The following is an 11678-nucleotide window of genomic DNA, read 5'->3' on the forward strand; positions in this document are numbered from 1 at the left end:
TACATTAGAGTACATGTTAAATATATGTTATGAATTAGAAAAACTATTAGTCCTTATTGATTGACTACTTCCTCGTTTGACGGGGAATATGATAGATAATAAAAGAAATGAGTGTGGCAAGAAAAAATATTTTAAAAATTATAACAAAAAATCAAAACATGTATTAAAACTAGATAATTGAATGATGTATTTTTATTTTATTTTTAATGATGAATTTGATTTGAAAATTTCTAAGTAATTTTAAAATAAAAAATAAGAATAAAATTTGTTCATACTTAAATCATGATTTGTTAATTTTGATAATCTTATAATAGAGAAATATTTATAAAAAGTCATAAACTATAATAAATTAAATTGTGATACAAGTTTAAGATTTTTAATATAAATTTTATAATTTATCGAACTTAAAAATCATAACACGTTCAAACATTTAGTTTACATTTATAATCTAATGTAAAGTAACCAGAAGGTTATTCTTATACTCTAAGCAAAGAATAAAAATTAATAGTATAAGAAATTATCCAAAAATATAAAAAATAAAAAGTTATGATAGTTTTCAATGTATTCAAACATTTAGTCTACACTTAAAACTTGATAAATTTTATATTTAAAGTCAAAAAATCAATTTAAAAATATATCTATAAGGAATAATTTGTAGGTTCAAATTTAATGATAGTGTTTAACCAAAATTAATAAATAATAATATTCATTATTTATTGTATTTCAAAATAAGATAAAATAATCACTGTGCATTTGACATTTAGTTCATACTTAGAAAGTAATATTTTTTTAAAAATCTTGCCAAGGGGTAGTGTTATATTCATAATAAAATTAAAAATATGATATCAATAATCCAAATGATTTTTTTCACCAAAATCAAAATTTTGACATTTGACAAATTATTCATCAATAATGTTTTTTATTATTATAATCTTTAAGACTTTGGCTAATTACCAATCAAAAATAAATAAAGTATTCATCAATAATAAAATGTGCAATCTAGATAACATAAATTTTATAGTGTGTGTGTGCGCGCGCACGTGCGCACAACATATGCATAAATCCACATGCACACATACATACATTAAAAAATAAAAATTGTTTATATATAAAAAGGAACAATTTCAAAAAGTAAATTTAATTTTTTTTAATGATTTGTGATATTTTTAAAATAAAATAAAATAGTCAAAGATACATTCAAAATATTTAGTATACACCATTAGTTCAAAAGATTAATCTAATATTTTAGTACAAAAATAAAGATATTATATTTATAAAAAAATGGCGAGCATCACATAAAATTGCAGTAATTAAAGTAATAAATTACTAAGTCTATTGGATGAATGTCTATTTTTTAAAATGAGAAGTTTTTTTTCAAAATATTTTGCTTCATACTTAATGTATCAAAAAATATAATAGCTTTTATAGTTATCATAGTAGTTTTTTTAATAATAGAATATAATATTTTTATATCATTATGATGAAATGTGATCTAAAATGTTACTGTATGTATACAATTTTATGGAATACCCAAAAATCTATAAATAATTATTTTTATAGCTCAAGAAATGTTAGAGTTAAAATTAAATAGTTAAAATTTCTCCAAAACAATTAATTCTCACTTAAAATAACACATTACTTTTTAGCGTCAACATGACAAAATATTCACACATAAGATACTTTTCCAATATATATATATATATATATATATATTTCATCATATTTTGAAATAAAATAGAAATATCGAATTTCTTTCAAACATTGTTTATAGCTCATGATCCGTTAGAATTAAAATTAAATAGTCAAAATTTCTCCAAAACAATTAATTCCCACTTAAAATAACACATAACTTTTTTACATCTACATGAAAAAGTATTTGCACATAAGATATTTTTTTGAAAAAAGAAGAAGTAATAATAACATTTACAATTCATCATATTTTTAAAATAAAATAAAATTCTTACATTTCTTCAAAACACTGTATTCAATGTATCCACACAATATAGTAATAGTTATTAAATCATGATGTTGTGACCTAAATTCATTTAACTCTAAATCCAAAAAAATTACTCTTCAGAAGAAAAAAAATCATTTTATTCACACTTAAAACACGGTTCAATAATTTCTGCATCAAATTGACAAATAAACCTCACATTCTTAGAAAGAGGGAAGGAGAGAGAGGGAATGATTAGTGAAGGTACCTACTTATTATTATAATTATTATTATTATATTAATAATAATAATTAAATGATGTACTAAATTGAAAAATGTAAAACATATAGACTCGTATGCAAGTAAGTAATAATAGCAATAATTAGGCATGGTAGACTTTGACTTGGAGAAATGCATAACAAGTCATAAGATGTGGTTTGGAAAAGTCTAAAGTGGAGTGGGGGCAAGTAGGAGTTATGTAAGCAACCCTCCGGAAAAAGATGAACAAGATAAGAATTTGTAGGTCTATGGAAGTTGGTGAGATTCGGGAGTGAGTGGAATCACACGACACAATAGAGACGAAGGGCATTTGGCAGCCATAGAGTTTTTCAGTTTTGCACAAAAATGTATTCAAGTTTAATGGTGGAATGTGAAGAGACGTTTTTGAGAATGGAAGATCTGCGACGGCTTTGAATTCATTATAACGACTTTCGCCTAACCGTCGAGAGTGACATCAGGCTAATGTAAACATGAAGTGGGTATGTAATGTCTTCAAGCGAGGATGGAAAATAGTGGCATGTATTGAAAAAGGGTAGTTAGTTAATGAGTGAGTTTTAGTGATCCTTAGTCTAGGAGATAAAAGATTATCGTTGTTAATATTTTGGAAAGAAAAATTAATTATTGATTTTTCTTTCGTAGGTTTTGATTATGATACTTGTAGTTTTGTGAAGTCTCGTATATGTAAATAGTTCATTTAAATTACTCACTTTCGAATGGTTCTTAGTCTATGAGATCCAAAGCACCATCGTAAGAAATTTTCAAGCTTCTTTTGTTATGAATTCTTTTGTTGGAAATCAGTTTTGTGTGCTCACCTTCCAATTAGTTATTGATCTATTGGTCGGAGAGCATTATCATTAACAATTCTCAAGTTGCTTTCCTTGTCGACCCTTCTATTGTGGATCTTGATCAACTTGTAGTTTTATTAAGTCTTACCTCATCAAATAGCTTATCTAGACTATTCAACTTCAAATTGGTTATTTTTCTACAATCATTGTTAACAATTTTCAAGTTCCTTTCATTACTTACACATCTATTGTGGACATTGACGACTGTGTGGTATTATAGTCTTTCTTCCTCAAATAGTTTGTTCAAACTGCTCATCTTGAAACTGGTTATCAATCTATGAGATTAAAAATATCATCATTGACAATTTTCAAGTTCCTTTCATTATCCACTCTTCTATCACGAGGCTTTGATTAACGTGTAGTTTTATAAAATCTTACCTCCTCAAACAACTCTATACTACTCAAATTCAAATTGAATACCAGTCTGTAGATCTTAGATAATAATAAAAATTCACATATTTGTAAAAATTTGCCTCCTTATATCGCTCTTTAAATTACCCACTTCAAATTAGCTTCACCTTGAGATATAAATAAATAATTAGGTCAATGAGATCCCCACTTTTATTATTATTATTATTATTCAATTTTGTCTTCACAAAGATCTCATTAGATTATTTACCTTCAAATTATACTGCGCCGTGCCTTGAGATATGTACGAAAAAATGAGGTCAATGAGATCCCCAATCTGAACAGAGCGAATAGCGACTTGAAAAAAAAAATTGTGGGAAGAAAAAATGGAAGTACAATGTTGGGGTGTGAAAGGAAGGCGTAGGTACCCACTGGAGGAGGCATTGGAATCGTCTTGCAATTTCGTTTAAAGCAGGTCATTCGTACCCACATTACATCCATCCCAAGCCCTCTGCGGCACGTTATGATCTTGGTCACTTTCACCCCCTTTTTATAGATTTCTGTTCAAAGAGAAAGAGAAACAAAGAATCAATCAACGCTGTGGAACGCGGTGAGATTCTTCAGTGTCTCGGGCGTGGAAGAATTAACAATAAAAAGGGAGTGTGGAGGGAGGAAAAGGAGTGTGGAAGAACAGGGGATCTGTCGACTGCTTGAATGGCGACGGTGGAGTTCGATCGTGCGTCGAGTTCGAGCAGTCGAAATGAGGGGAGAGGAGGAGGGAGAAGTGGGAGAAGCAGCATGGATCTTGATGGGGGCAGCAACAACAACAGCAGAGAATTGGGTTGGATGTATGGGCGGAGAAGCCATGAAGTTCAATCGGAGGAGGAGTTTGTGGAAGTGACATTGGATGTTCATGACGACTCCATTGTTCTTCGTAGTGTTGCTCCTGCTCCATCCGGGCTTCAGGATGATCCGGAGGTTGTGGTAATGGAGGCCGGCGGGTATGATAAGAGGAGCTCAAGTAGTTCTTCATTTCGGCGGAGCACTTCCAGTCGGATTAAGCAATTCTCTCAGGAATTGAAGGCCGAGGCTTCTGCCAAGGTGAAGCAGTTTTCTCAGGAATTGAAGGCCGAATTGAGGAGGTTTTCGTGGAATCATTCTTCGGCTTCGAGGAATCTTGGTCAGGTGGGGAATGATCCAATGGCGGCCAGGGCGCTCAGAAGGCAGAGGGCGGAGCTTGATAGGAATCGCTCCGGTGCTCAGAAGGCTCTCAAAGGTCTGCGTTTTATCAGCAATGCAACTGCTAATGCCGAGGCCGCGCAGAAAGAATGGAGTGTTGTTGAGGGGAGGTTTTATAATCTTTCTAAAGATGGGTTGCTCTCAAGATCCGATTTTGCCCAGTGCATTGGTATGAATGAATGAATGGATCCCCTGTTTTTTCTTTTTGTTTTTTTGAATTGCTCGGATTGGTTTGCGGATATGATCTTGTTTTTGGAATTTTGGATTGAGAATGTGTTTTTTGGTTTTTTCAGGAATGAAGGATTCCAAGGAATTTGCGGCCGAGCTGTTTGATGCTCTGGCTCGGCGGAAGCGGCAGAAGGTTGAGCGGATTACCAAGGATGAGTTGTATGAAATGTGGTCGCAGATTTCGGACCAGAGCTTCGATTCTCGCTTGCAGATCTTCTTCGACATGTATGGTTTCCGTCCAGTCGAAAAGAAATTTGAATTGGGCGAGATTGTTTTGACGATTCTTACTATTTGATCGTATTTATGAATTCGATTGTGTTAGAAACTTATGTATCTTATATCACCATTTTGAATTTGATTGTGTTGAAAGTTTGCATTGACAATTCAGATCGCACTTTGAATTCCATCTCAGATTAGACACTGAAATCTTTTTTCATCATCCAATATCGTGATATTCTGATTGTGGGTCAGAGAATATCGGTGATTCATCATAATTCTCGAATGGATCACTTTGGCTGAATTGAATTTGATTGGATTGAAGATTTACTATCAGCATTTCAGATAACACTCTGTGTTTTGTACTTTTCTGATTATGGATTACATAGTGTAGTCTGATACAAAATTTCGACACAATCAAATCTAGAAATTGTGATGATTGAATTGTCCAGTTGAAAAAATATTAATTCAATTTGAATTATCCGAAAACTGAGATTTTTAATTTCTCTGAAACAATTTCAATTGCAGGGTGGATAAGAATGCGGATGGGCGGATAAACGAGGAGGAAGTGAAAGAGGTGCAATATCTTTGAACCACATTTTGTGTTTTTTCTCTGTGCACGAGTCTCTAAATTGACCATGGCTTAGATTTTTCTTGTTTAGATCATCATGCTGAGCGCCTCGGCCAATAAACTCTCCAAATTGAAGGAGCAAGCGGAGGAATATGCTGCCTTGATCATGGAGGAGCTGGACCCGGAGAAATTCGGATACATTGAGGTAATCAACTAGCAATAAATTCTTCCATTAATGACTCTTAACATTTAATTCAAGCCCTTCAATGCGTCAATACTAAATCCCAAACTATTTCTTGGGTGTTCTACAGCTATGGCAGCTTGAGACGCTCTTGTTGCAAAGAGACACATACATGAACTACAGCCAAGCACTGAGCTACACAAGTCAAGCTCTGAGTCAGAATTTAGGCTTAAGGAAGAGAAACCCAATTCAAAGATTCAGGAACAAGATAAAGTATTTCATGGACGAGAATTGGCAAAGGGTGTGGATCATTGCGCTCTGGATAGCAGCCATGGCGGGGCTGTTTACATGGAAGTTCATCCAATACAAGAACAAGGCGGCTTATCATGTAATGGGCTACTGCTTATTGACTGCCAAAGGAGCTGCAGAGACTCTTAAGCTCAACATGGCTCTAATTCTCTTTCCAGTTTGTAGAAATACAATCACAAGGCTCCGTTCTACTAGACTGGGACAGTTTGTTCCTTTCGATGACAACATAAACTTTCACAAGGTCTGATTTTTTTCAATCAATTATTTAGATTAGCGTTTAACGATCTACGATGAGAATGTTTGAGAATTAAATTCATTATTTTTCTACGAATGTAATTTTTTGAGCTTCTGGATTCGATTGTGTTTATCTCTTTATGAATTGAGAATACAAGAAAAAGAAAATGTAAAAGTGAAAGTTTGAATTATGAAGATTCACAAACTCCATAGTATCTCATGAATCATTTCTGCTGAATTTGCAGACCATTGCAGCGGCAATTGTGGTGGGAGTTCTTCTACATGTGGGGAATCACCTGGCATGTGATTTTCCTCGGCTGATCAATGCCTCGGATGAAAAATTCCGTCCACTTCTACATGATTTTGATGGAAAGCAACCATCTTACTGGGATTTGGTAAAAGGTGTGGAGGGAGTAACAGGGGTCATCATGGTGATCCTCATGATCATTGCCTTCACTTTGGCAACACACTGGTTCAGGAAGAATGTTCTCAATCTTCCTCGCCCCTTCAACAGATTGACGGGCTTCAATGCCTTCTGGTACTCTCACCATCTTCTGGTCGTTGTTTACATCTTGCTCATCGTCCATGGCATTTTCCTCTACCTTGTGCACAAATGGTACCTCAAAACGGTAAGAATAAGTTCTCATTCCCAATTCAATCAACACAAGTCTGGTTTGACTTGCCGCCATTAATGGCTGATTCAAGTGTTTTTTCAATGTGGGAGCAGACATGGATGTATATAGCAGTACCCGTTTGCCTATATGCTGGAGAGAGGATTCTCAGGGCCTTCAGGTCTGGCTTTTACAATGTGCGGATATTAAAGGTGAGATTGTTGAATTGTGATATTGGTATTCTTGTCAAGAACATCTAAAAACCATCATTGAATTCTGTTATAATCTAAATGGATTTTAATGCTGGGAGAATTAATCATTGTACATGGCAGGTTGCAATCTACCCAGGAAACGTTATGTCCCTTCATACGTCGAAACCTCGTGGATTTCGGTACAAAAGTGGGCAATACGTATTCGTTCAGTGCCCTGATGTCTCTCCATTCGAGTGGTAAGCATCAGATTTTGTAATTTGGGAAAAAAAAAAAAAAGGTCATCTTGAATTTCATTCCAACTTTTACATTACATATGATTTGTCTTGACAGGCATCCTTTCTCGATCACTTCAGCCCCTGGTGATGATTATGTTAGTGTTCATATCCGCACACTCGGAGATTGGACCAGAGAATTGAAAAGGGTTTTCTCAGAGGTAATTAAAAACACCCATTTCAAACTCCAAACTAAAATAAATTCTCAAATAAGTAGCTCCTTGAAGTGTATATTAAAATACTTAGTTTTTGTTACTGTAACATGTATGATATGCAGGCTTGCGAGCAACCGGCCGGGGACAAAAGTGGGCTTCTAAGAGCAGACGAGACGACTAAGAAGAGGTACAACTCTTAAACATTAGATATACATTAGATATTGAGGAAAATTAAGTTTGAAATTCTTAGCTCTTTCCTTTTAATGGTGGATCATTGAATATGATTCAAAACAGTGATGCTAATGAACTCATGTACAAACTCACCCACAAGCATGCATATAAATAAGTCATATATAATACTTTTAGCATAGGAATCAAGCTTTAGTGTATGATGTTTAAGCCCGTGATATATTTCTTCTAGCTATAAAATTGTTACCTTGAAGTTGCTGCATATGATTATATGATGATGAATCTATTTTTGTAACAGCCTTCCAAAGCTTCTCATTGATGGGCCTTACGGTGCTCCCGCACAGGATTACACAAAATATGACATATTACTTATGGTGGGATTGGGTATCGGGGCAACTCCTTTTATCAGTATATTGAAGGACATGCTCCATAACATAAGACAAAGAGAAGACTTGATTGTGAGTAGAATAATAGAAGCATGATTGTTATTATTATCTGTATAGGAAACAAAATTGATGATGGGTTTGTTGCGGATGAATGGAGCAGGATTCAAACACCGATTTCAGTCGTTCGACTACTGATCTAGACATCAGCGACCCAGCAAGCACAAGCACTCAAGATTCTTCGACTTCCTACAATAGACCGGCGGTACCAGGGAGTCCCAAGAAAAAGAAGTCGTTTCACACGTCTCGAGCCTATTTTTATTGGGTTACAAGAGAGCAAGGCTCCTTCGACTGGTTCAAAGGTGTCATGAATGAAGTGGCCGAGATTGACAAAAAGGTACTATTTGTATTTGTATATCCTTTATGTATAAATGTCTCATATGATCAATATTTGGCTCTTGAAATTCAAAGATATCATAAATTAGGGGAAAGGTATCAATAGTGATTTAGGGTCTAATAAGTGTTTTTCTATATTGTCATAGTGATTCTCTAATAATTGATTACTATTCTCTAATAATTGCACATATACCAATAGTTGATCATTATATTTCAGTAGTTGATAAAAAAAAATTATCTTTTAGTTTTTTGATTTTTCATGATTGACCTATTTGTGCACCACCACTAGAGATTTGTGAGCCACTACTAAGACAATTGTCAAAAAGTATTAGTGATTTTGAGCGAATAGTTATTGGTGCAAGAGGGGTCATATATTGTTTGACACTTTGAAATGACTACTTTTTGATCTGTTGGCACATAATGACTCCTCTAATGCAAACTGTTAATACCTAGAAGTTGAAACCTTATCTTTTAGAAGTCAAGTTATATACAAAGGCAATTGAAAATAATAATTGAAATCCGATATGCACCATTTAGGAAACATAACCATTACTGGTACCTTTCCCTTAGATTGTTGAAAAATGGTAGATCGATCAAAAGGTAGTATTTGTGTTTGAATTTAAAAATAAATTAAATTAGATTCCTAAAAAATAGTTGATCAAGTCAAAGATAATATTTGTATTTATAAAATTGTTTGTATATCGCTCGTATATGACAAATTAGGTTTTTGGAACTTAGACATATTAAATTAGATTGTTGAAAAATGCTAGGTCAGTCTAAAGGTGGTATTTGTATTTGTCATATTTGTCTTGTATAATCAAGATATGGTTTTGGGAACTCAGGATATATTGAATATTAGATTGTTAATAAATGATAGATTGATAAAAAATAGAATTTGTATTTGTATGTCTTGTATGATGTAGATTCCACTTCTATAGTTTGAATCAAATTACTAATACATGATAGATCATCCATTTGCATTCATATATGTATATTATATAAATAACTTACCTTTTAAAACCCAAACAGACGAGGTTAGATTGACTGACAAATAGTTCAACCACAATGTAGTATTTGTATTTGCCTTATATGATGAAGGCTTTTCTTTTGGGACTCCCAATTAGAATGTTAAGAGATGGTAGTTCAACCGAGAGATAGTGTATATGTATGTATTTATGTATCCCTTGTTTAAGATTTGGTTTTGAGAATTCAATGTCTTGTCAAAGATTTGGCTTTTAGAATTTAAATATATCAGCTTAGAATCTTAGATTGTTGACAAAAAGATCATACATGTACCTATGTGTATTGCATGATGAAGATTTGTGCTTTGGAATGATTATTAAAGAAAAGGGAGTAATGGGTGTTGCAGGATGTGATTGAAATGCACAACTACTTGACGAGCGTGTACGAGGAAGGAGATGCAAGATCTGCACTGATCGCCATGGTCCAAGCTCTCAATCATGCCAAGCACGGTGTCGATATTGTCTCTGGCACAAGGGTACTTTCCTTACTTATCCCCAACCATTATACATTCTTGTGTTTATCTTCCCTTTCTTCACTCAAAGACCAAATGGGTTTGCTCTCAATCGTATCAAAATCTCATAAAAGTCCAATCTTGAATTCAGGTTCGTACACATTTCGCCAGGCCCAACTGGAAAAAGGTCTTCTCAAGAATTTGTACAAAACACCCCAATGCAAAAGTTGGTAAGTTTTTTTAACCACATTTTATAAACTCCTATCTCTTTTCCCACTTCAAAAAGATCTCCAAACTGGAAACTTTTCTTAATGGACCCTCACAAAATATGAGCAAATTTCGACTTTTTGTAACAATAGTTTTGCCTAAAATCGCACATTGGGTGGTCCCATTTTCCATTTATTCTCACACTATAATAATAACAATGCATTATTGTTATTGTTCATGGAACAGGAGTGTTTTATTGTGGACTTCCAAAACTGGCACAAGAGTTGGGCGAGCTCTCACACGAATTCAACCAGAAGGGAAGCACCAAATTCGAGTTTCACAAGGAACACTTCTAAGCGAATGTTATTTTGGATACCTTGATTATATTATAATTAACCTCATAAATTTTGCATGAGTAATCCACTATTGATGACATAGAAAGAAAGAAAGAATGTACATACGAAGGGAAGATGAAGAAAGTAAGAAGATGATGTATATGTGTATCACTGCGAATAAAAAAGATTCTTTTGCAGCTGTCGGCCTTCCGACCAAGTCGCGGTCTGCCAAAGCTGTAGAATTCTTATTATTATTATTATTATTATTTTATTAACTAATGTTGCTGACATAACAATCGATTATATTCAACGTTGCCTCTCTCATCTGAAATCATTGTTTACTCTTGCTCTCTCTTTAACTAATTCCACTTACAAAGAACGGAATTGGTCATTGAATTATTATTAATCAGTTTCTATGTTTCCATGAATCGACGTTGGAACAACTGCATTTCTTTTTCAACCGGGTTGGTGTGACGGGCACCAAATTAACGAAACCACTCGTATCTTTACATTCTTTAAGACCAAAAATAACTCTCCCTCACGTAACTAGCATGAACCACAACCACTATAGAAAGGGCCCACTCTATATCAGTGCGTTGTCATTGTATGGATAATAAGTGTCCCTCATAACCACAATAAACATACCACATTTTACACATTTCATTGATAGTAAAGAGACTAATGCATATCTAGTGGGACCTACGAAGTGAAGTCTAACACGAATTATTGTAATATATATCTTTCTAGAGGCAAACACTTTGAATGAATATCTAGTGGGACTTGTAAAACTAATTCTAACGCTATATATGAAATGAAGTCTAACACTTATTATTGTAATTGATATTTCTATAATAATAGAAACTTTGAATTGATATCTAGTAGGACTAATGAAGTGAAGTCTAATACGTACTTTTTAAATTTCATTCGACAAGTTGTTCTCCACAATACCAAACAATTGTACTTGTGAGCATCCCCTTGTTTTTCAAGGACAATTAGAAATCCATCTTTTTTATAGTTCATAGAATATCTCGTTTTGGATTCACAAATGACTTGTAATATAT

The 11678-nt window shown here is 33.7% G+C and overlaps 1 protein-coding gene across 1 annotated transcript; it reads left to right on the forward strand.

Moving 5' to 3' along the window:
* Window positions 1-3904: 3904 nt before the first annotated feature.
* LOC149548339 (respiratory burst oxidase homolog protein A-like) lies at window positions 3905-10927 on the forward strand. Its single transcript, XM_089792416.1, has 15 exons — window positions 3905-4813; window positions 4938-5097; window positions 5617-5665; window positions 5751-5864; window positions 5971-6390; window positions 6629-7012; window positions 7111-7206; window positions 7327-7442; window positions 7537-7639; window positions 7756-7820; window positions 8121-8280; window positions 8369-8602; window positions 9971-10099; window positions 10227-10305; window positions 10529-10927. Exons 1-15 carry the CDS (start codon window positions 4120-4122, stop codon window positions 10636-10638), a joined length of 2913 nt encoding a protein of 970 aa, XP_089648542.1. The 5' UTR covers window positions 3905-4119; the 3' UTR covers window positions 10639-10927.
* Window positions 10928-11678: the final 751 nt, after the last annotated feature.

The sequence above is a fragment of the Cupressus sempervirens genome, chromosome 7 (assembly GCF_028749045.1).
Source record: "Cupressus sempervirens isolate cs-2001-9-10 chromosome 7, ASM2874904v1, whole genome shotgun sequence".
NCBI classification, from domain to species: domain Eukaryota; kingdom Viridiplantae; phylum Streptophyta; class Pinopsida; order Cupressales; family Cupressaceae; genus Cupressus; species Cupressus sempervirens.

Bases quoted from the DNA above. Each gene is read 5' to 3' on its own strand.
- LOC149548339 (XM_089792416.1), top strand. From the start codon at position 4,120: ATGGCGACGGTGGAGTTCGATCGTGCGTCGAGTTCGAGCAGTCGAAAT. The intron at 5,098-5,616 runs GTATGGTTTCCG...TTTCAATTGCAG, and splicing joins TTGCAGATCTTCTTCGACAT to GGTGGATAAGAATGCGGATG. The intron at 7,013-7,110 runs GTAAGAATAAGT...ATGTGGGAGCAG, and splicing joins ACAAATGGTACCTCAAAACG to ACATGGATGTATATAGCAGT.